Below are 25442 nucleotides of genomic sequence, written 5' to 3' on the forward strand. Positions count from 1 at the left end.
GACTCATCTGTAAAATGGGACTTGCCACTCAGAGTTACTTTATAGACATATGCAGTTGAAAAACGACAATAACAAACTTGTTTGTTTCCTTTAGTTGTATGTAAAGTATGAATGATAACAGCCATGACTGATTAATGCACAGTCAAAAGTATATGAAGCTTATATCTCAGGCAGCCCTTTTCCACCTCAAGATAAAAGTGTAGATCTCTTGATAGTTAGGATTTTTTATCAGTTTATTTTAATCGCTTCTCCCGCTTCTTTTTCTTAAATTTGCTATTTTGTTATGCTCTTGATGTTTCAGTTATTTTGTTTCACCCTCCAGGCTAACTTGGGACATTTATCAGTTGCATTCTTACAGTCCTCTTCCTGGACGCTCGTGTGGGACCCTTAAAAGACAGCCGGCCATTAACTGGGGAAACACATACTGAAGTCCCCATGCAATAGGATCTACTGGTGGGTGGGTTTATATATATAGCTCAGCTGAAATTCTGGATGCCCAGGGGTTTAACAATAGCAAATTTCCCCTCTTAACAGTCAAGAAAGCATGAGGGGAAAAGAGGAATAGACTTCTGCTTGAAAGGGTTTGTGTGGGAACTCCATTTCTTGTGCTGAAGACAAGTTCTCGGGTGGAGTATATACTCAGAGGCACCCTGGCCTGCAAAATAAGTAACTCGGGCACCTTGTGAAGCCACTGGTCAAGATTCTATTGATGTAAGGGTCGCATAACTGACTGTGCCCATTTGATGGTGTGCCAAAGCACATCTCAGCTGCATGTTTGGGTGCATAACAAGATACGTAATCAATAAACTGCAATTTGCCGTAGGTACACAAACCTTATGCAAATGCCAATAGGATTCTGGTGCCGTTTTGGGCATGCCTCTGGGTGATCCATGTAGGCATCCTTCAAGTCTCGAGAGACTATGGTAACATGCTCTGTATGGAGGACTTGGAACAGCGTCTAGTGTGGTTGAGAGGCCAATTCGAGAGTGACCATCCCTTCCACACTGAAGACAAAGACAATCTGGGTGATAGTGCTTGGCGTTCTAGTAGAGAAAAGGGCTTGCGACTCAGGAGACCTGAGTTCAGATCCTCACGTGATCATGAAACCTTGGCAAGTCACAACAGTCTCTCATAGGTTGTTCTGAGGATCAGGGAGGGAAAGAGAGCCATGCACGTTTCCTTGAACTCACTAGAGGAAAGGTGAAGTATAAATGCAATTAATAAACAGAGGGTTCTTATGAAGATAAAATGGAGCGAGGACGGCATCAGGAGAGGCCTTTCTTACAGTCCTGCCACCTTCACAGGTGCGTCTGATGGGGACACAGGAGAGGGCCTTCTCTGTTGCTGCTCCCAGACTTTGGAACTCCCTCCCACTGGAGTCCAGGTTTGGCCCCATCTTGGCTGCCCTTCCGCAAGCAGGTTAAGACCATTCTGTTCAGGGAGGCTTTCCCTGAGTGTGTGACTGGCTGCCTGAGAGGGGCTTTTCAAATGGATTGTTGTGCTTTACTGCTCTGAATGTGTTTTGGTGTAGCTTTTGTTTACCATTTCTAGTGTGGTGTTTGTTTGAGCCATTTAGTACTGGTATATTTACAGTTCTTAGTTATACATCTTGTCTTTTAATAATGTAAGCTGCCTTGGGTCCTCTGTGTGTGTGTGTGTGTGTGTGTGTGTGTGTGAGAGAGAGAGAGAGAGAGAGAGAGAGAGAGAGAGAGAGAGAGAGAGAATGTTTCCCGGGATAGGAGTTGTCTAAAAGATTGCCATTTTATGATTAGTTCCAGAATCTAAGCTTGGCCAATGGCTGGCGATTGTGGAGCAATGGCTCCAATGTCTGGTAGTGACGAGGAGGGAGGTATTGTTTCCAGTAACTGCCTAAACGCAAACTGCCTGCATTGTGCCCACACACAAATTGTCTGCTTGGCCAGCCCAGGGAGTCTCCTTAAGGCAGGGAGAGAGAGATAAGGAAGCCAGATGGCCCTTAAGGAGGGAGCCCAGAAGACAGAGCATTGTTCTTGCAGGAAGTGGAAGCCACCTCTCATCTCCAGCTTCTAGGTTCAGGGCTGAAAGCAAAGTCCCTTGTGGGTTGAAGCCACCCCAGCCAGGGCACCGAAAGGAAACGCTTATGAAAAGCAAAAGCGTTATCCTTGAGACAAACCCAGGAAGACAATGCTTGACCTTCTGGTGGAAACCAACGTGCTGAGGGAGGCTATAGGTGGGGTTCTGAAATGACTGTGATAGAGGAATAAATAGGCAGCCCCTGCAGTTGTAATATAACCAGTCTTCCTTTTCCTTCCCCGATTGCATTTTCCCATCTAGCAATGTGGAAGTGGAGCAGTGTAACCAGACCTGCTTGTTACAGGGATGGGGATGGTCGTTATCATCTGGAGCAAGCAAAGTTGGCCCTACCATTCGACAAAGTGAGGCAACTACCTCGGGCGTCATAGGTAGAGGGCGGCTCCCGTCGGTGCTTCTCGTCAGCCACACCTCTTCTCTTGACAGGCAGCACTACATGTGCCACACAGTCTTACTGCCCACCTTTGGAACTGGTTGCTACCCTCAAGTATGAGGAAACATGCTCTCCCAGTGCTTGCAGTCTACCCAGTTTCTGAACTCTGGAGGGAAAGGGTCAGTGACTCTGCCTCAGGATGCCAAACGTTTGCTTCACTAGAGCAGGGATGGGCAGGATGTGGATTGTGGTTTCATTCAGTAAGGAGGTGGCTCCATTTCTAGTAGGCCTTCTAATTAACCATGGCAGGTTCCTGGGATTCTTACCAGAACTGCTGAATCCAGAGGATCTTGCTGCACTTCAAGAGTGCACTTCTGTTCTTGTTCAGGCCCTTAATTTTGTTAAGTGTCCCCTGGTTTCCATGACAAATCCGCCCCTAGCAGTGGAGTAATGGTTGTCGTGAAGGTTCTTCTGTTGAGACAACCAGGCCAAGACATAATTGTGTCTTTTTCTTCACACTGATATTCTGCCGTTCCTCCGGTGACCTAATCATGGCACGCTTGTTTCTCCTAATCCCCATTTGATCCTCACAACAGCAACATGCCACCGATCAGGTCAAGGGTGTGACTCAGCTGAGCTGTGAAAAGTTACTTTTTTGGGGACCATGCTGCTATGCTGTTTAGAGGAGTCTGGGGGCTGTCGTTCAAAAAGTGACTTTTTCAAAGCTCTCATCTCTGACCTTCTCAGGAGGAGGATAATGTTTGTTATATTATGTGCCATTAAGTCAGAAGTGTTTTACAGGGACCCTAAGATGCTTGCAAGGCAAGTGAGACATTTAAAGAATGGTTTTACCAGTTCCACACACACCCATGGCTGAGCAGGGATTTGAACTCAGGTCTCCTGAGTTACAGTCCATAATCTTATCCATTACACCACACAATATATTGGATAATGTTTTGCCAGTCAAATAAATCCATTTCAAGTTGCTTGTTGTTGTTGTTTAGTTGTTAAGTCATGTCTGGCTCTTCGTGACCCCATGGGCCAGAGCACACCAGGCCCTCCTGTCTTCCGCTGCCTCCCGGAGTTCGGTCAAATTCATGTTGGTAGTTTTGATGACCCTGTCCAACCATCTCATCCTCTATCATCCCCTTCTCCTCTTGCCTTCACACTTTCCCAACATTAGGGTCTTTTCCAGAGAGTCTTCTCTTCTCATGAGATGGCCAAAGTATTGGAGCCTCAGCTTCAGGATCTGTCCTTCCACTCAGCGTTGATTTCCTTCAGAATGGATAGGTTTGTTCTCCTTGCAGTCCAGGGGACTCTCAAGAGTCTCCTCCAGCACCACAATTCAAAAGCATAAATTCTTCGGTGGTCAGCCTCTCTTATGTTCCAGCTCTCACTTCCATACATTGCTACTGGAAAAATTAGCTTTGACTATGCCGACCTTTGTCGGCAAGGTGATGTCTCTGCTTTTTAAGATGCTGTCTAGGTTTGTCATCACTTTCCTCCCAAGATGCAGGCGTCTTTTAATTTCATGGCTGCTGTCACCATCTGCAGGGATCATGGAGTCCAAGAAAGTAAAATCTGTCCCTGCCTCCGTATCTTCCCCTTCTACTTGCCAGGAGGTGACGGGACGAGTGGCCATGTTTTGGGGGGGGGGAGTTGTTTGTTTGTTTGTTTTGATGTTGAGCTTCAGACCATTTTTTGCGCTCTCCTCTTTCACCCTCATTAAGAGGTTCTTTAATTCCTCCTCACTTTCTGCCATCAGAGTGGTATCATCTGCATATCTGAGGTTGTTGATATTTCTTCTGACAATCTTAATTCCAGTTTGGGATTCATCCAGTCCAGCCTTTTGCATGAGGTATTCTGCATATAATTAAAATATGCTGGGGGACAATATACAGCCTTGTCGTACTCCTTTCCCAATTTTGAACCAATCCGTTGTTCCATATCCAGTTCTGACTGTTGCTTCCTGTCCCATGTATAGGTTTCTCAGCAGACAGATAAGGTGGTCAGGCACTCTCATTTCTTTAAGAACTTGCCATAGTTTGCTGTGGTCCACATAATCAAAAGATTTTGCATAGTCAAAGATCAAGTTGCTTACCATTCCAAAACTAACTTGTTCACGTCTGTCTTTTTTCCCCTCTGTGATTTTTGCAGGAGGTGGAGGGAAACGGAAAGGGAGGAGCAAGAAGTGGAGAGAAATCCTCAAGTTCCCACACATCAGCCAGTGCGATGACCTTAGGAAAGGCATAGGTAAGTGGAAAGATGAACCAGCTGTTGGCTTTGCTCGTAGTGTGCAAGAGAGGAAGGCTTGGTGGTTGACAGTGTTGCAAGACCTTGTTGGACTTGTTTGGCCAAGGTGTAAACAGTGGAATTTGCACAGCTAGTACATTCCCATGGTTTGTGGTAACTTATTTTCCTTCCCTTGTACTCGTACAGGTAAATAGGAAGGGCGGATTGTTTTAGTTATGCCCGCTTTGAGGCTTAGTGGGAGGTTTAGCCTTATTTTTAACTGATTGCAGCCTTTAATGCAAGATCTTGATCAATTTCTAACCCTCTAAGGCATAATTAGCTTGTAATCCTGTAACCATGGTTAATATATAACCTTGTGAACCCTGGGATAGAATTATGAAAATGAGCGCGTGCACACACACAGACACACGCACACACACGTACATGCACGTGCACAAACACACACACACACACGGGCTAAAACATGTGAAACAAAAATCCATAATAGTGTCAAATAAAATAAAATGCAGTCTATTTTTAAACCATTTTGGATCAAGAATGTACTGTCTGGATAGTAGGTACACTAGACATTCCTAAATTTAACTATTTAACTTTTTTTTTTTTTGAAAAGTCATTTTCTACACTGTACAGCAGAGCCTAAACTAAGGCTATCATACATTGGCCACATTATGAAGGAAAAAACATAAATGGAATGGATAACAATGCTAGGGAAAGTAGAAGGTGGCAGGAAAGACTGAAAGATCGCTGGATTGAGTCATGACAGGAGACCACAGCCTTGAATTTGTATGACTGAGCAGGGCGGTTGATGACATGATGGTGGCCACCCATGCATTGGGGTGCCACAAGCTGGAGACAACTGGACGGCACATGACAGGAACAACGGCAGCAGGAATAGAGGGCCTGTTTCCTTTCCCCAGAGTTCCAGGCTGATGTGTCTCCCCTGTATTTAGACCTAAGGATTTTTATACTCCAGAAATGAGTGGTGGCGTTGTGGGCTAAACCGCAGAAGCCTGTGCTGCAGGGTCAGAAGACCAGCAGTCGTAAGATCGAATCCACGCGACGGAGTGAGCGCCCGTCGCTTGTCCCAGCTCCCGCCAACCTAGCGGTTCGAAAGCATGCAAATGCAAGTAGATCAATAGGGACCACCTCGGTGGGAAGGTAACAGCGTTCTGTGTCTAAGTCGCACCGGCCATGTGACCACGGAAGATTGTCTTCGGATGAAACGCTGGCTCTATGGCTTGGAAATGGGGATGAGCACTGCCCCCTAGAGTCGGACACGACTGGACAAAAAAAAATTGTCAAGGGGAACCTTTACCTTTATTTGTTTTACTCAAGCAAAGTTCCACGGGATGCAGCATGGATAACTTGGAAGATGATCAGTCTTGTGTCACTTTTGGTAGCCATGAACCACCATCTCTGGGGTTCTCCGCCCACAGGGCTTTGTGTTGGAAAGGACCCTTCGGAGTGATGCATTGGAGAGCAAGGAAAGAGGTTTGCAGCTGGAGCAGTGGGGTGACGACAATATGGCAGGGAATGGCACTGTGGACCCTCTCACCTTAGGCCACGGGACACAAGCTGCTGCCCCATGGGGCATCCTGGATAAGACTGCTCAAAGCCTCTTTGGAGCCAGGCACGAGGCATTTCTTTGCTATAACAAGGCCAGGGCGCCCGTCTCAAGAGCCTGCCAGCCTGCTTCCCACCTCCAGTGTTTGCCACAGCCAGAGTAGCTGCTGTGGATCTTAGGGGCAAAAGGAGTGACCCTTGTGATAGATATGATTTGCTCTCTCCATGTTCTGGGAAAGCCATGTCTGGTCTGCTCCCAGTATCAAACCATATGCTTGCTTACTGGATACATGCCTAAGGATCGGTTCTGAGACACCATGCTGAATTTTGCCATGGTTCATGCTTCCACCTGCACAGATAAACCATGGTTTGCAAATGCTTGTCTACCTTCATTTTTTTTTGTATGCTCAGTCTTCTAGTCTTTCCATAAGATGGGTTTTTGTATTGAAGCTGGCTCTATCCAAGGGATCCAGGGATTGGCTCAATGTTTGAATTAAGCCCAAGGCTTCTTCTGTGAAAATGTCTATTTCACTGTATCAATGAGTACCCTAGCTTTTGATCTTCCACCTCTCTCTTTGGGCACCCTACCTTTTGACCAATATTCTTGCATTCTGGGATGCCCTTCTTATGTCTCTATCATCCCACAGCCCATTACTGAATAATTTTAAAGGCTGCTTCTCTATTTTTAAAGTCTTCGTTTAAGGTGTTGGAAATGCAGATGTAAGGACATGTTTTCATGTCACAATAAGCCATGGTTTGTGCTAATCAGGCAAACTACATTGTGGTTGTGTTGTTCTCCTACCTCTTTTTGTCTGATCCTGTTTCAGGGTAGACAGCTGCAGAAAAAAGCGACAAGAAGCCATAGTTTAAATATAATTTAAGCAAGCCAGCAGCATACTATAAGGTATGGTGGTTTATGGTGGATTAAGAACCCGTGGCTTGTTAGTGGAGACAGGTTTGTACATCACAACAATTCAGCTATTCACATCTTGTCTTTTTGTGACAAGCAGTTATAATTGTACGACAGCATGAAAGATTCTGGATCTGATGAGCTTATGGCAGACTTGATCTTTAGATAGCACTTACTTGATGTGCTTTGAAATTGGTTATCCAGATTTTGGGGGGGTGGTCTTCTGCTAAGTTGAAACCTGTACCCCTCCTCTTAGGGTGCCACTGGGTTCCAGCTGTTCACCTACAGTACTTTTGAAAAATGATCCCACTTTTGTTCTCTTGCTCTGCAGAACGGGACTACAACAGTTTGTGTGTCAAGCAGCCCATTGGTCGGCTTCTCTTCCGCCAGTTCTGTGAGACCCGGCTGGAACTCCTACGGTGCATCCACTTCCTGGACACTGTGGTAAGGCGAGTGTGATGTCTAGTGTTGAGAGTTGACTTCTCAGAGCTTCCTGATGTCCTCTGGACAACCTCTCTTTAAAGGCAAAGGAGGTTTTGGGGTTGACGGTCTGATGAAGAAGGAACAACTGTAGCACATTGGTAGCGCATGTGCTTTATGTCCAAGCCATTGCAACTTTGATCCCTGGCATCCTCAGTTTGATACAAGACTGATCAAATATCAAATTATGGGGAAGCTCCTTCTCTGTCTCGTAATCAGGGAAGCCACTGCTTAGGTGACATTGGAACAAAGGGAGAATCAGCTTTCTCGGCAGTAAAGTGGTCTCCTTTGTCAACCCAGCATGTGCCACATGAATATATTGTGCACGTGAATATGGACTAGAGATGGGCATGAACTGCCAGTCCAGTTCATTTAGTGGCCAAACAGGTGTTTGGTGCTTCAAAGCCCCCCTCCTCTTGCTCACTCAGAAATGATGCCCAGAGGAGGCAGGGCAGGGAAGCCAAGCTGCTGTCTCTGACTGGACAGCTGCCAAAGGAGGCGGGGCTTTAAAACGCCAAACACTAGTTCAGCCGGTATACAAAGCGGCATAAACTGCCAAACCATTGGTTTGTGCCCATCTCTGCTAGGGACTAGTTAGGAGACTTCAGACTCTTGAAAGTAAGGATTTAGAATGACCCAGATTTAGAGCCTGAAAAAGCTGCTTTATTGAAACTGCAATTACTGGAATCTTCCAGACAGCATGGTCATGATTCTCGGAGAATGGAATATACCCTTCGTTAGCTTTAGTCACATACTTTTGCAGGTGGTACATAAAATGTTACTGTGATACAAGACCAATCTCTAAAAATCAGCAAAGTACATGATCAGTCAGATATACATGCACAAACAATAAGATGAAATAGCTACGTCTGCAGAGAATTATAGTTTAGAAACCCTCTCGGTCCTCATTCCAGTTGATGGTGTTAGAAATTTTCAAACGGTACTATTACTTGTTTGTCTCAGTCTGTGAGAAGAGAAAATTTATCAGATCAATGGCCTGGCTTATCAACCCACAAAAGACAAATGGACTCTTTCAGCATATCTTCATGAAAAAGAGCAAAATAGTAATACACAGGCAAGTGTTTCAATACCGTCACCACCTGGGCATATAAGACTGTGTAATTAGTTCTTGTAAAACAAGCATCATGTAATGCTCAGTCAATCAATCAATCAACCAATCAATCAACCAATCAACCAATCAATCAATGATATGAAGCCATGCACATGAAAAGGCCTTTCTGCCTTTGTGTGTGTTCTGTGCCATCAAGTCTGAACGGACTTATAGTGACCCCGATAGGGCTTTCCAGGTAAGTGAGATATTTAAGGAGAGGTTTGGATTGGTTCCACTCTCCCATCTGTATTTATTGGCTAAATGAGGATTCCAACCCTGTTTTCCAGAGTCCGAGTCCATCACTCTATCCACTACACCACACTGCCTTTATGACTTCTTAATGCTTACAGATACTATGCTATTCTATTTGGATGGCTTGTTAGGAAAGTTATACCAAGGGCATGTTATTTTGGTGACAAGACAAATTATCTTGATGTTTGGTGTCAGATAAGCTCTGCTTTAGTAAGTTTCTGGCCATGCCAGGAGACATGTGGAGTTGTGGGCTAAAAAAACTAACTTTTTCCAAGCTCTCCTAAGATACAATATCAGCTAACCTTTTTGAGGCTTCTTCCTCTTCCAGTGAACTCCAGGCATTTTCCCTCTCTTCCTCCCCATAAGTAGCACTGCTGGGGGGGATTCTGGGAGCTAGAACAATAACTTTTCCAAAATGTGCTTTTTAACAGAGAGGTAAAGCTCTCTGTTCCTCTTCTGTGTGTGGCACAGACTGCCCTGGGACTCCTCAACCAGCTATGTGTTCTGTTGAAGACTTTTCTGTCAGCTTTCATCAGCCTAGTACAGTGGACCCTCTACTTACAGAATTAATCCGTAGATCGAAAAGTCTGTAGGTCGAGTCTCCATTGACCTACAATGCATTGAAAACCGATTAATCCGTAACTGGCCGTTTTTGTTGTTTTTGTTCCATTTTGGTTTTTTTCTGGTCTGTAGGTTGATTCTCCGGCTGCAAGTCGAACCTAAATTTTGCAGCCAGAGAAGTCTGTAACTTGAAAAGTCTGTAAGTCGAGCCGTCTGTAAGTCGAGGGTCCACTGTAATCTTGAACACGGCACTAGCAGCTTGCACGGGCTTGTTTACGAGGCTCCTCCAGCCACCAGACTATGTGCTCCTATTGCAGATTCCCGAATTCCTGTTGTGGGCACTGGTAGTAAACACATGGCTCTCCAGCTGTTGCACTACAGCTCCCATCATCCCCTCAACATTGGGTTCCTTTGCCAGGGCCTAAGAGATGGTGCATCTAAAGGGCCATAGGAATCCTTGTCTGTTGCTAGAATCTACGGCTGACTTTGAAGAGCAAGCAGAAAATAAGTGCTTCTTTTTAGGTTTTGTTTCCCCCCCCATTATTGTTATTCTGGGTCATTTTCTCTTTTACTCTTTTCACATTCTGTGCTTGCTGCCTTTCTGAGGTCCTCAGGAAGGGAAGTTCAACCTTTAAAGAAATTAAATGCAGGAGAAAAAACGGGATTCCTGAAGAGAGAGACCTTTCCACTGGGAGAGCAGAGTGTGTTTCTCAGCCCATTCCATCCAGATGACGTGTTACTTGAAAGTCAGCCCTCCATCTGAAATAATATCCTAGTGTTTTTGTGAGCTTCACCCCCTCACGAATGCTGCTCCCCCCCTCCTTCTTCCTTTTTGAAAGTTTGCTGTTCTGGAAGCATCTTAGCTTCTAGCAGAACAAACCATCGCTTCGAGTCATGTCCACTTGTTCTAATATTAAAGGGAATTCTCCTTCCTTCTTTCCTTCCTTCTCTCTCTCTCTTGTCTCCTGGTGAGTTCATGCAGTGCTTCTGATCTGGAAACCATTTGCCCCTCCTGGACACTTCCATGATGCCAGGAAGCCCTTTTTGATGCTGTTGAGAGGAAACGTTTGCCTCATAAAAGGATCTGAGCTTCCCATTCCCAAACTACAGTTGAAAAATCCCTCTCCTTGCCCAGCCGTCTTTGAAATGAAGGGAACCTGATGAACTCGTTTAAGTGTACGTCTCTGACAGCCCAGCCAGCAAATGTTAAAACAAAAATAGAAAAAAAAAACACTAGGCCTCCCCAACCCCCCCACCCCCCCGCACCCTTTCTATGCATATGCTTGTTGAATGTGAATGACAGGAATGCTGATCTGGCCAGATGGCTCCTAAATGAGAAACACATGGTCTGAAAGCGATAACTGTGCATGGCTGCGATTTTTGGAGGGAGCTCCCAAAAGGCTTCAAGTTTATGTACACTGTTCCATTTAACCAGTTTGATATCTCTTTAAATGGCATGATGCCGTCCCACGGAGCCTCATGGTACAATAGTTAAATTGCAGTACCTCAGTCAAGACTCTGCTTATGACCTGGGTTCATACTTGATGCACTCCAGGTAGCTGGTTTGAGGTTGACTCAACCTTCCATCCTTCCGAGGTCAGTAAATCAACTACCCAGCTCATAAGATGGGTTTAGCTTTCATCATTAAATTGTAAACCACCCAGAGAGTGTTTTAAACACTATGGGATGGTATATAAGCAGCACACTTTATGGAATCCTGGGATCTCTAGTCTGTTAAGGCATTTGGAGTTTTCTGCTAGAGAGCTGTAAAGCTGACTATAGATTACAGAATTTCATAGGATGGAGCTATAGCAGTAAAAGTGATATTAAACAGCTGTAACTGTGTAGTGTTAGGCAAAATCAGTGGATGACCCACGGGCACCGCATTTAGTTTCATAGATTTTGAGTACGTTGGCTTCCATCTCTAGTCCAAATCACTACGTTGCACTGCACTGTCTCTCTTAAGCTATTGTACTGCAGCCAAGACTGTGCTGTACCGTAAGAAAGCTCTCGAATAGATGTGAAGCAGATAGAGCAAGCAATTGTCCTGTGAATCATTCTGGCTTCGCACTAGTTGCTGTGCAGAGTCCAAAGTATGAAGAAGAGGAACAGAGGCAGGGACCTGAATCCAACTGATGGTCCCCACTGAAGTGGGCCTATCAATGGGATTTACATGAGTGTTGACTCACCGTTGAACAATTGATTCAATACATCTAATCTTTTGGGGGCTACCAACTGTGTTTAGGCTGTAGCACAACTCCCTAGAAGACTCTTTATTTTGGGACCTCTTTTTAGGGACTGACTTTGGACAATTGGGTTGAGTAATACTCCTTAGGTAAAGGTAAAGGTTCTCCTTGACATTTAGTCTAGTTGTGTTTGACTCTAGGGTGCAGTGCTCATCCCCGTCTCCAAGCTGTAGAGCCAGCGTTTGTCCAAAGACAGTTTCCGTGGTCACGTGGCCAGCACGGCTAGACACAGAATGCTGTTACCTTCCCACAGAGGTGGTACCTATTTATCTACTTGCATTTACATGCTTTGAACTGCTAGGTTGGCAATACTCCTTCGATACCTTCAAATGGGTAGCCAATGAAAAGGGATCTGCTTATTTTTCATGAAACAAAAGAGTAGGGTACTTAATCCAGGGATGGAGAATATTTGTCCTTCTGTATGTTTAAGACTAAAACCTCCAAGCATTTTCCACTGGCCATGCTGGATGGTTGTGTTCCTTTTTTCTTTGCTTTGCTTTTTTAAACCCACAATGTCTTTGGAATAGAGATATCCAATGTGTTGCATTTGAAGAAACAAAGTATACTAGCTAGCACGACTGAAGGAACAAGAATATGAGATTCCAACAGCAGGAGGCCCTTGACGGGCGTAGGGCATCATGGACCGCCTGGGCCCCAGCCATGCTGGGTTTTTTTCATTCATGGTGCCATCATTTTTCACTGCTGACCCTGTACTCGTGGGAAGCCCATTGGCTTTCTTCTCTTTTAGCATTCAGGCTGTTCTTGAAGACCTCTGTTGTTTGTTTCAAGATGCCTTTGGCTTGGGGAGTCTTCTCCCTTGGTCAACTTTTAATCCGCCATTTGGATGTGCTTTTTAATTTATTTATTTTTAATTCTTTACCTTAACATAAAAGGGTCATCTTTTGCATTTGAATTAGGGGTATACATGACGGTCAGACAATGTGTAAATATAGACTGAATCAGAGGTATTTGTGCAATTGCAGGGCAGCCATGGGGTGGAAGAAAGTGCTCAGAAGCACTTACAGGGCAGAAGGGCACCTCCCCATAGATTCCCCCATATTAAATCCAACATTCATGGGGTCAGAAATGTTGATGTTAAAAAAACATGAATTTTAGCAAAGAAGGGAAAAGATAAACTGTGAGCTGGCACCAAAGAAGGAGACGATGCTCTTTACCTTGGAAATGAACTTCCATTGCCTTTCCTGCTGCAAAGTCATTTATTAGATCATCAGCATCTGTACCTTTAAAAAAACCTTGTTTCTTCAATCAGCCACCATCCTCCACCCTAGCAGCCACTGACCTCCAGTTGCAAAGGGCCATATCACCACTAATTTCAGATCCATGGAAGAGAAAGAAGATGAAGGGGGAGAGAGAAAGGACTGAATTTATAGAGATAGAAAAGGAAGATTTCTTCCACCTTTCTTTTTTGACAGAAATAAATGGTTTGTTTTTTCTCTTCTTAATAAGCTTATTTGCTGTGCTGATAGATGTCAAAATATAGAACTAAGAAAAAGAAAGGTTGGGATGAAATTCCAGGTGAGGGAAGAACAGGTTCCCTGTATTGCCCTTTTAAGAAGTAATCTGAGAGTCCATTGCTCTTTTAAAATCCTTCACTCACTCCCTTCTCTGAAGCTGTTTTGCTTTGCTCACTGGTAACATTGAGGCTTTCTCCTAACAGCTGCACAAAAGAACAGAAGAAAGAAAGCAAAGGACTCAGCTCTGTAGACACCTGCTGTCCTGGCCGGAGGCTCTTTTGTCTTGCCTGCATCTCAGTGCCCTTCCAAATTCTGGGGTCTGGAGTACTTCATTTGCCACAACCTGGCCTTGCCGTTTGTGTTTCCATGTTTGTAGTAGTGTCCTCCTCACAGCAATCTGGTAACAAACAAGCAAACAAAACAGATTTGGAGAAGGATAAGGATGGGCTGTCTCCAGAAGGATGTGTGGTGGGTAGGGTGTCAATTTGTATGCCTCTATTTGGGCACCATCCAGGCCAGGGCAGTGCACATCCCTACTTTTAAGTATGTGATTATTCTTTTAACATTATAGGTCTTTTTCCTGCATTGGGGGGCAGAGGTAGGGAAGCAATATAAAAATAACCCATCCAGTCTGTAGGATCTCAGTTCTGTACCTTTCCGAGTTCTCACTGTTGTCTATGTTCATTCTGAAGCCCTCAAGACTGTTCAGCCCTTCTTCAGCCTCAGACCAAATGAGTACAAATCCTTGAGCATAAGTAGGCTGGTGACTTACAAACTGATGACTATTCTTGCAAGCCATTGCTTTGTTGGAGACTTCATTTAGTTATTCATTCATAATTCATTTATTCATTTATATTTCAACTTCCCTCCAGAGGACTGAATGCAGCAAACGGGGCTTTCTTCAGCCCCATATCTGTTGACAGCAACCCTGAGGGATATGGACTAAGAACACCTGAGCCTTTGTCCTGTCCTATAACCACAGAGGCATCACTCTGGCTCTCTTTGCTCAGCAGACACAGAATTTATCTCGGTATAAGTCAAATCCAACAAATGTCTTTGCTTTCTTCCATTCTGTTCTGACTCAACTCCAGCTCCCCACCCCCCACTCCAGCTGTGCACCTCTTTCTATTTTTTCCTCCTAGCCGAGGGTGGCCTTTGATAGAGGCCACAAGGACAGCTTCTCGTGAGCACCCCTGCCGTCCATGTCCAGGACAGAGAGCTTCTGTCTGTCCCTTGGGGAGATGCTATGCATTCCTTCCCATTCATTTCTCATGGCTGTGTCCCAGAAGCCCTTTCATTTAAGGACAACACAGATGTCACTTGAGCCTTGAGAATGGCAGTGACCCACAAGCCATTCAAGCTATGCGGATCCCACCAGTTTCCTATTTTGGTTCTTCCTGTTTGTAACAGCGAGATGCATATGTCTGTGCGAGGGAGCCCCTTGAAGAGAGAAGATATTGGATGGGGAGCCACATATCCACCTGTCCCCACCTTGTCTTCTGATTGGCTGTCGGCTCAGCTATGCTCCCCTCCCCTGGCCTAAGAAGAAAGCTCAAAAAAGTTAAGTTTTTGGAATACAAGTTTTGGATTCCTCCGGCCAACATGGTTGGTGATCTTCCAGGATACACCAAAGAAACGTGGGAGGCATCTAAACAAAGACTGATAGATCTGTAAGGAACATTCAGATGAGCTGGGATTTAAATTGGGCAGATAGAGAAAACAGAAGAAGGGGTGAATCGCCAAGGAAGTGTACAAACTAGTAGCCAGTGTTTATAGAGAGAAGGGTCGTTGTTCAGCTGTGCTTGGAGCAAGGGAGAGAGATGAGGAAGTGATTGTGTGGAAAGACTGGAGATACGCTAATCAGTAACAGAGAGAAGGTGGAAATGCCCAACCCTGACTGTATTTCCATCATATTCCTGAAGGAAAACAGTGCTCAGCTGAGTACAAACAGAAGAAAGGATGCCATGAAGGGGCTGCTTCCCAAGATACAGATAAAAGTGGTATGGGAATACTTAGCTCATGCCTAGCTTAAACAAATTCAAATATTCTGGGCTAGATGAGTTTCATACAAGGATACTAAGGGAACTGGCAGATGTAAAGAGGAGAGTCCACACTTCGCTTGCATCTCGATTGCTTCATTTCAAATCCATTGTGGTGGCGTACAGAGCCAGAATTATGAAAATTGTATCAGTATCCAATTATTTCTGGAGCTAAATGTAGTGGCTGCAAGTTTTGCAAATCTTAAGCGATTGCCAATAGGATTCTGGCCACTTAGTTCTAGTTCTGGATCCCTGAAATAATTGGTTGCCATTATACTTAATTAGTCGCCACTAAATTGTTAGAAGTTGTTATGGTTACAGGTTTTTAAAAAGTAATTAGTTACTATTCAAGTCCACCACTCCCAAATAGTTAGGTGCTAATATAAGTTCAGGTTCTGAACAAACACACTTGACTTTCCTGTTATTCAATGGTAACTAAAATAGTTTAAATAATAGGAAAGTGAAGTGCCAGTTCGGAACCTGAAATTACATTGGCAAGTAGCTCTTTTCACGGATCCTGGACTTTAATACTTCTGCGCCATCCCTGGGTGACCCCAGAAGGAGGGAATGCTAAACTACTTCTGAGTGGTTTCTCCACCTGGGAAACCCTGAAATGGATTGCTATAAGTTGGAATCAATTTGATGGCACACAATTATTATCCATTATTAATTAAAATAGTTACGTTTCCTGTTATTTCAAAAACAGAGCAGAATGCTACGAACTTCTAGCCCTGCAGTACAGAACATGCTTAAGTAGTGAAGCTGCATACCCTTTGTAACTATAAAGGTAGTTACAGTGACAGAACAACAGTAGTGAAACAATGTCGTTCTTCTCACCTCATTTATACCTCCCTTAAAGTCTGTCACAGTGCAGCCTCCCAGATGTTGCTGGACTGCATTTGGCAGCATCCTTTACTACTAGCACTGCTGATCAAGAATGGTGGGAGTTGTATTGCAAAATCTTAAGATCCACATTTTGCGTAGGAACAAGAATGCATGAGCGAGTGGAGGAGTGGTCATGAATTTCTTTGGCCTTTCTTACATTCTTCTGCCGAGGTTCGTTCTCTCTTGGGCAGGCCAGGCCGATTAACCCTTCAGCGGCTCTTCGGAGTCCCTGCCATTTGAGGAGGTGTGGATGGGTGGGGGTGGCTTTCTTGTTTCTCCCTGGTCTCCTAGCACCAAGCTCAGTTCCAAAACATTCAGGAGGCGACCGGTGGGTCAGATTTTTATAGCAGCCGCAGCAACATGCTCTCCTCTCTGAAAGCCAGGCGGACGGTTTGTGTCCTGTGCAAAAATGGTCAGGAATGAGGGAGAGGTAGACATTTGAGAGGCATAAGGCTTGGGGGGGAGGGAGAGAATGAGACTCCAAAGCTGCTCAGGTACTTTGCCTGCCCAAGTGCTGGGGGTAAGACCTGTACAACTCAGCTGCTCAACTGTTTGCCCAGGTACTACTTATTTCTGCTTGAGAGGCCCCATCAGGTGTAGAACATAGGGCAGTGGTGTAGGATGCATGTGGATCCCTCCTCAGTCCCACCCATGTCTCCTAGTCACCTGTCTTGAAAAAGGAGCTCTCTGCCCTAAAAGGGGCTCTCTGCCCTAAAAGGGGCTTGGTGGGAGAACCCTGGTAGAATTTAGTTGTAACCCTGTGAAGTTTGGAGGGGAGTTTGTGCAGCCTTGAGAAGTGGCCCATCTGATGTGTTACTTTTCCCTTGTCCTTGTGGCATACCGTTGAACTGCAGTACTGCAGTCAAGCCTCTGCTCGTGACCTGAGTTCAGTCCCAACAGGCTCAAGGTGGACTCAGCCTTCCATCCTCCCAAGGCTGGTAAACTGAGTGCCTGGCCTGCTGGGTGGTGGGGAAAGGTGTCCTCCAAATGTGATTCTCATCAGCTCTACCCCCTTCCCCAGCTTCCCTCTTTTCCAGTATTTTCTGCTCAGTGAGCATGTTCAAGTCCTTCATTGTAGAAGGTGGGTGGGTTGTTATTGTTCAGGGTTTCAGGCAGAGGTGTCTCGCTCATCCTTGCTATAGGGCCCTTTTGAAAATACATAGGCATCTGGAGAGGCCAGGAGCTCCTGTGCATGGGCAGGGCATGTTCTACTGTGGAGCTATGATTGAGATATGGCTTGAAGGACAGCAAAGAATGAAGGTGGATTCTAGATGGACTAACAGAAAAGCCTGGAAAAGATGGTGGATGGAACCCAAACACTCTAGATCAGTGGAGTGTCCACCAGGATCCCAAAAAATTCAGCTCAAGGATGGATGGTGGAGATCCTTTTCCATCCAGGCCTCCATATGTTATGACCATCATCTTTTCTTTCCCAGGCAGAATATGAGCTTTCCCCAGATGAGAAACGCAAGGAAATGGGAGAAGAGATAATCCAACAGTACTTCAAGAGTGGGGTATGTATACTGTTTATATGGGGTGTAGATGTATCTGGTCAGAAGCTGGGATCATTTGGCCTGTAAAGAATTGTAGAATCTTAGAACAGTGAAGTTGGAAGGGGCCTATAAGGCCATCAAGTCCAGCCCCTTGCTTGATGCAGAATCTTTTATCTGTCTGTCCAAACCTCCCACCTCCCTATTTCCAAAACTGGTGTTTGGGCTCTGAAAACCTCCAGGGAATGCGTTTCTCCCATAAAATAAGGCAGAGATGCACATGTACACATGAACCATGTTTTGGCCACAGAACCGGTTTTGTGATCATCAGAAATAACTTTCTAGTCACTTCTGATATCTTTGGAAGGGGGTGTTGTGGCTAGGGATGAGATGTGCGAATCTTAAGGACTTCTATTCACATAATTGGACGAGAGCACCCCAGGCCAAATTATAGGCGTGGCGTCTTCAAGATGCAAAAATCTCATCCCTAGGTGTGGCCCGTGAGCATCCAGGGAGCTGAAACTGGCAGATTGCCTCTGGACCCTCCACAGTGGCTCACCCCCAAAGAGGTGGCGTGGAACTAGGGGAGAGAGAGCCTCTATAAAAGACTCAGTAGCAGCAACACCAACTATTGATATGTCAAATGTTCAAAGCTGTTTGCATACATTGGACTGGTTGGGGGGGGGATGTAATATATATAACATACTCTGCGTTATGCATGTTACCCACGGCTGGTTTTGTTGTTCTGCTCTTAGTCTTTGGGCTACCTGGCAGAAATCAGCCAGTCCCTTATGAATGAGTGTGTGGAGGAACTACAAAGAAGCCGTTGCAAAGACCTCTTCAGCAGTTGTGTGCAGTAAGTGTTGGGTCCTTTGGATTTTTAATGCAAGGAGAAGTGGTGGCTGGGTTTTGTGCTCTGATGGTAAACTCCTGTGGCTTGTTATGTGGCAGTTCGTCCCACGGGCTGCCTTCAAAGGAAACAGTGTCACTTATCACAGCAGATGCTTTAGAACAGGGATGGGGGGGCTTGTGACCTTTTCAATGCTACCAGATTGCAACTACCATCATTCGCCACCATTCAGTATGCTGGCTAGGGCTGATGGGGAGATGCAGTCTCATAACGTCCAGACCTGCAGTCTCACAGCGCCCTTTGCCTACCTTAGTGATGAGAGCAGGGGTGGAAATATGCATTCTGCATTCGTTGTGTGGTCCCCAGTCCACCCCCAAATATCTCTCCCCTTTTCTATATAAAAAAAGAAAAAACAAGAGGGTTGTGCCTCCAGAAACTGACTGGGTATGATAATTCTCTTTAAAAAATGTGTACACCTTTTTTAAAAAAAGGCAAAAATTTAAGTGAACTGTTTATGGCAGATCCAATTGTTTTTCCTAATTTTTAAAAAATAAAAATCATATTTAGAAAAAGTTTTATTGCAACAGAAGCAAGTCCTTCTCCCCCCCCCCTCCCCCGGTTCCCAGGCTTCTGTTCTCCATCATGGTGGCTGGATGATCTGAAGATGTTGCTTCTGATAATTCCAGAGTACAGCAATCTATCCAGGCCTCAGCTAGTGGGTGATCATAACCACAGTTTGTTGAAAGAAAGTGGTTTCAGGAACCAGAATTGGAATTTGACTGGTTTCAATCAACCACAGTTTCTTGGGCTCCATCAGCCGGGCAAGCTGTGGTTGATGAAAAAGCAGTAGCTTTCCTACTGCCAATCCCAGCTATAGGCAAGGAGGGAAGGTGAGAGTGCGGGAATCCAGGGGAACAACTAGGCTCACTTTCATCACGGTGAATTGTGGTTGTGTTGTCTGTATGGGGGCCAATGTATAGCTTCCTAGTAAGTGTGTTGATTCCGAGGAAAAGCACTTGGCATAGCGGTGGGCAATTCTTGGATTTAAAGATGTTGTCAGGTTGTAGTAGCTCCCAAGATCATTAACGCTGGCTGGAGCTGATAAGTGTTGCAGCTAACAACACTCCTCAAGTAGCATATCTGTAGGGACAGCAACTGTACTGATAGTTCCAGAATTGTGGGAAGATATAGCCTAACCTTACTTCCTGTGTCTTTGATAGGCGCTTGCACGAGTATCTGAGTGGAGCCCCTTTCACCAACTACCAAGACAGCATGTATTTTGACAGATTTCTCCAGTGGAAATACCTGGAGAGGTAAGGTCATGGTCTGCAGGACTGAAGTCCATTTCACCTAAGCTTATTGAAATAGGTCTTAAGGACTTACATCCCTCTTCTTATCATTTTAGACAATCAGTGACCAAAGACACCTTCCGGCAATACCGGATCCTTGGCAAGGGAGGCTTCGGAGAGGTAAGCAGCTGTAGGCCAACCAGGAGAAAACCTTGTGGCACCTGAAATGCCATATACACGGAGAACATATATCTGACTTCATGTTGTCACACTGGTGTGGTTAACCTCTAGATGGCAGTGGATCACCATCGATAGTATTGGCAATGTCAATGGGATAACTTGTTGTTGTTTAGTCATTAAGTCATGTCCAACTCTTCATGACCCCATGGACCAGAGCACGCCAGGCTCTCCTGTCTTCCACTGCCTCCCGGAGTTGGGTCAAATTCATGTTGGTAGGTTTGGTGACACTGTCCAACCATCTCATCCTCTGTCGTCCCCTTCTCCTCTTGCCTTCACACATTCCCAATATCAGGGTCTTTTCCAGGGAGTCTTCTCTTTTCATGAGATGGCCAAAGTATTGGAGCCTCAGCTTCAGGATCTGTCCTTCCAGTGAGCACTCAGAGTTGATTTCCTTCAAAATGGATAGGTTTGTTCTCCTTGCAGTCCAGGGGACTCTCAAGAGTCTCCTTCAGCACCAAAATTCAAAAGCATCAGTTCAACAGCATATGGGATAGCTTACAACTTGGCAACTGACCAGAAACTTTCCATGCTTTCTGCCAGGAAAAAAAACAAACCAATTGGATTTCCCATGACAAAACCGTGGGGCGGCCCCCAGATTGTGAACCTCATCTTTTAGGGCGGAGTTAGACAGCTTGTTATCCTGAGTGTGGTCTTTTCTTGCACAACCTACTGTCTCATTTCAAAAACTCGCCGTTCATTATAGGCTTCAGCCTTGCCTATAGCCACCAACAGAGTAACCCTAAGGGAGTGCAATCATGGAGGCCAAGTTTCGTTGCTGTTGTTTAAACCTAAACGTCACCCTATAGTGCTAAAGCATTCTCTGAGCATTTACAACCTAATTATGCAAACAACACTTTGCCCCCCCCCCCAGCAAGCTGGGTACTCATTTTACCAACCTCAGAAGGAGAGAAGACCGGGGCAACCTTGAGCTGGCCTACATGAACCCTTTGAGATCGAACCGAGTATGTGAGCAGAGGCTTGACTGTGGTACTTCAGTTTAACCACAGTGCAGTTTTCACTCCCAGCCCCTGGCACAGGCTACGCCAAGCCTGAAAATGGCCAAAGATGGAGGGGGGGGGGCAGGGCAACCCTGACAAAATTGTAAGTGCCCAGACAGCCTCTCACAGTTTTTGTTTCCTTGGGGTTTTGTTTTAGGTTTTGGGTTTTTTTATTGTTTGTTTTTGGTGGGGGGTTTGTGTGTGTGTGTGTGTGTGTGTGTGTGTGTGGTTGGGGCAGTTTGGGAAACCCATCCAAAGTCTATGAAGCAGCGTTGCCCTTTTTGTCCCCCTCTTTTTCCCTCCCCTAATGGGGAGCATAGTTGCTCTGGGGTTATCTGGGGAGTGTCAAAATACTCTAAGGAGCACACATGGCCCCCAAGTTATAATCCTCCCCCCCCCCAGTTTTTTTGGCAGAAATGGGTGCTTTCTTATAGAAAATGCAGCCCCAACCAATACAGAGTCGATGGCATCTCTTCAAGCAGACCCCCTGTCCACAGAATCTCCGTCTCATTTGGTGGAGTAAATCTGTTTGGAGAAAGTTTCAGTTTACCCACGTCCTCAGATGACCTCAATCAGCCACTGCCTTATCAGTCACAAGGATCATTTCATGACTTCCACTGCATTACCTGAATTGGATGTAACTGGGGAATAAAGCCGGGCATTGTCAGTGCACCTCATTACACACACACACACACACACACACACACACACACACACACACAACGTGACCGCAAGATCAGGAGTGCTAATAGGTAGGTACCCAAAATGGGACACCTTCTGTTTTTTGCCCCCAGGTTTGCGCATGCCAAGTGCGTGCTACAGGGAAGATGTATGCCTGCAAGAAGCTGGAGAAGAAGCGCATCAAGAAACGGAAAGGGGAAGCTATGGCGCTGAATGAGAAGCAAATCTTGGAGAAGGTCAACAGTCGATTTGTGGTGGGTACAGATTGGGTTCTCCACTCTCTGGGGGCTTTCAGGGAGAGGAGCCTGGTCTGTCTGTCCAAGATGCCGGTAATTTCCATAGGTTCCCCCTGTTGCCCTTTGCACTGCCCACAGCATCTGATAACAGACAGCAACCCTATTAGATTGATTCATGATGGATAAATATGCTGGTATCTGAAGGGATCCTCCCCCAACCTAAGGACAAACATGGTGGCAAAGCAGGAAGGATCGGGTACAGTTCTTGCCATCAGCAGAAATGGCTGAGGTCTGAAAGCTTGGAAAGTTGAGACTGGTCAAAACAGGCCAGCTTTTCTCAACTGGGTGCCTTCCAGATATACAGTATTAAACTTCAATCTCCATCATTCCCAAGCAATGACCAGATGGCTAATGCAGTCCAGAACCTCTGTAGATTGGGAAAAGACAGATGCAGACAGTACACCAGGGTGGAGATGACTGATGCCCTATGGAGATGGTTTGACCAAGACAGCTCTCTGAGCGGTTGAATACCAGCCATCTTGGGTGGGGGCGAAGATGGAGGTAGGCTGTTCTTTTAGGGCCCACCTCCCAGCATCACTAGTGTTTCTGATTGGTCACCAAGGAAAACAAAATGTTGGGTCTGACTGGCTACTGTTGAACAACTACTGCAGAGTGAGGTGTCAATCATGAAATTGAGCTGTTGGTTTTGTGCCCTGTCTGGGAAAGATCTTATCGGTAACTGGCTGGTCATGATAGAAAACAGGATGTTGGGTAAATGGAAATCTGGTCTGTGGCAGCAAAGCGACAGACAAATGAACACAGCTAGTTGCAAACAAATTTACTTGAAATTCAGTTTATGATAACTAAGGGTCCTAAGTTTCTGAAGAAGAAGGCTGTGCCTTTTGCTCTTAAGTAAAGATGGAGAGTGCCGATTAAAATCTGGGAACTGTTGCAGAATTGTAGTGGGCCCTGATCGATGCATAACCCTCCTGCGGGTTTGGGGGTCTGCAAATCTTATGGCTTAAAAAAAAACCTAGCTAAATTTTTAAGCTTCCGTGCTTTATGCCCACCATCCCTGATGAAGAATTCTGGAGAACCTGAAAGCTTGCACACTGTTGTGGAATGTTGGTTGGCCCTAATAAATATATTACTTGCCCATGGCTGCGGGGATTTCTTTTGTTTTTATGGATCAGGGTGGCTATTTTGGTTTTATGTCTTATATTTGCAGGGAAACTGTATCTATTTAGTTACTTCTATAGTTCCAGAGGATGCCGGGCCTTGATACTTGTGTGTTTTGTGTCACGGACCACTGATCTGTCATATTATTTAAGAAGTAATTGAATATATGTGTCTTAGTTCCTTTTGAATAACAAGGAAGTAAAGTGTTCATGTTTCATAAGATAACTAGAGGATAACAGACTACTTTTTTTTCCTCCTGGCCCTGCTGCTACCACTGTAACTTGCCAAGATCTGTCCACAGGTTAGCTTGGCCTATGCCTATGAGACCAAGGATGCCCTTTGCCTGGTGCTCACCATCATGAATGGAGGTGACTTGAAGTTTCACATCTACAACATGGGCAATCCTGGCTTCGACAATGAGCGGGTCACCTTCTATGCTGCAGAGATTTGCTGCGGCCTCGAGCACTTGCACCGGGAGGGCATTGTGTACAGGTGAGAGAGGTGGGCATCATTTCCAGGTTCACGGAGGACATAAGATACCTAGGAGAAGGCGGGTGCGGGTGGGAGCCTTTCCTGTGGTATCGCTGCATGGGTGGTGCCTGCTTAGAAGGACTCGAGGGCTTTGGAAGCCCACCTGGCGACCTCTGTAAGGACATAAGGAGAGTCGGAGCCCTGGTCCACCTGCTCCTGCATTCTCTCTGGGCAGTAGCCAACCAGCTTCTTCATTGGTCTGTTTGTTTATTTCTAATGCCATCTTCTGGGTTAAGTAATATTGTTCAAGTTCTCCACAATTCTTCATCAGGCAAATGTAAAATATCATTGGAGGGCAAGGGAGGAAACAGATACTCAAAAGAGGTGTGGCAGATGAAGAATCCTACCCTTGTAGAACTAAGTCCTATCCCTTATAGGAGCAGGGAAACTGCCCTTGACCTGGGGAGTACAGTTCTGTTCATACAGCCTTTTCTTTTTTCCCCCTCACCATATCACACTGTTAACTCATGCATAACTTGTGCTAAAACCCCAGATCCCCTTTGCTTCTATTACTGCCAAGACACATGTTGCTCATCCTATGTCTGCTTTCCTGGTGCCAAGACGCCTTTACATTTTCCCCTACACTCTCCCCATCCCCCCAGTTCTCTAATCTGTTAAAATAATCTTGAATCCTTGAATAAAAGGGTTCAGCAATTGAGGTGTCCCCACGGGAAGCCCACAAATTGCCTCTGCGTATCCTACAGATACGACAAAACTAGAACAACACACTTCACTCTGCCCTCCCACAGACACAGCCAATGGGTTCCAGAGGCATACTCCCTTTAGCACTGGGAGGAACGTGGGCTCATCACGACTGCCACACACTGATAGTCCCATTTTCTATAAATTTGTCCTTTTCCATTTTTAAATCCATCCAAAGTGATTGCTACATCTTGTGATTGCTGATTCGATGGTTTGACTGTGCATGGTGTAAAGTACTTCTTTTTGTGTCTCCTGAATTGCCTCCATTCAACTTCATGGGACAACTCTAGAATTCCATACTTTTTGAGACGGAGAAAAAAATTCCTACCTATCCACTTTTACCACGCAGTGCATAGTTTGCACATCTCTGCCAGGTTCTCTCTTCCCATTTACTTACCTTTGTTAATTATCTAAATGCCCCCTAACAATGTAAGCGTTCTCTATCAGGAAGTTACCCCGTTCTCTTGTTCACTGGATCTGCCTTTTCTAGTACATCTTCCAGGGCCTTCTCATTTTTGGTTGTGTCTTTCTCTTCTTTGCAGGGACTTGAAGCCAGAGAACATCCTTCTGGATGATGATGGTGAGTCTTGCATGCTGACCCTGACTTGTTCCTTTTGGAGGCATCAATTACCTTTCACCTTCTGTTCATTTCCTTGGACCAGTCCACAAAGAGGAGGTCCACGCACATCGAAAGGGCGATTGCTAGGATTTTAGCATCTTAAGAAAGTTGTTCCCGTGACCCAGATCTCATAGCAGCCAAGACCCACTTTTCCTCAAAGGCATCCCACTGCCCTTTTCATGCTTGCCCTTTGGTTTGCTCCCCATCTGGGCAGCACTGGAGGGGTGTGCAACATGGCCTATGGGTCAGCTAGAGACAATTGAGAAGACCTTGCTTAAATCAAGCAAAGGTTCCCATTTTGCCCCTGAAATTCTGCAGCCAACCAGTGTCCATTCCAAGCTCAGAGTCCACTCCCACAGTGAGTCCTGTCCACCGGATTCCTGGGGCCACATGCCAGGAACTGAACCTG

At 45.4% G+C, this 25442-nt stretch overlaps 1 protein-coding gene across 2 annotated transcripts in view; it reads left to right on the forward strand.

Annotated features, from left to right (window-relative positions):
- Positions 1 to 25442, forward strand: part of LOC110075170 (G protein-coupled receptor kinase 5) — a 97798-nt gene that overhangs the window by 63859 nt on the left and 8497 nt on the right. The window contains exons 2-10 of one of the 2 annotated variants that reach the window (XM_020786128.3): positions 4601 to 4696; positions 7501 to 7613; positions 17655 to 17732; positions 18464 to 18564; positions 19779 to 19871; positions 19964 to 20027; positions 21880 to 22020; positions 23483 to 23673; positions 24957 to 24994. In XM_020786128.3, coding sequence (XP_020641787.3) covers positions 4601 to 4696; positions 7501 to 7613; positions 17655 to 17732; positions 18464 to 18564; positions 19779 to 19871; positions 19964 to 20027; positions 21880 to 22020; positions 23483 to 23673; positions 24957 to 24994 — 915 coding nt within the window. Of the gene's footprint in view, positions 1 to 4600; positions 4697 to 7500; positions 7614 to 17654; positions 17733 to 18463; positions 18565 to 19778; positions 19872 to 19963; positions 20028 to 21879; positions 22021 to 23482; positions 23674 to 24956; positions 24995 to 25442 lie in introns of those variants that run through there. The other variant, XM_078379741.1, reaches the window with a different exon arrangement.

Source organism: Pogona vitticeps, chromosome 8, assembly GCF_051106095.1.
Source record: "Pogona vitticeps strain Pit_001003342236 chromosome 8, PviZW2.1, whole genome shotgun sequence".
Taxonomy (NCBI): domain Eukaryota; kingdom Metazoa; phylum Chordata; class Lepidosauria; order Squamata; family Agamidae; genus Pogona; species Pogona vitticeps.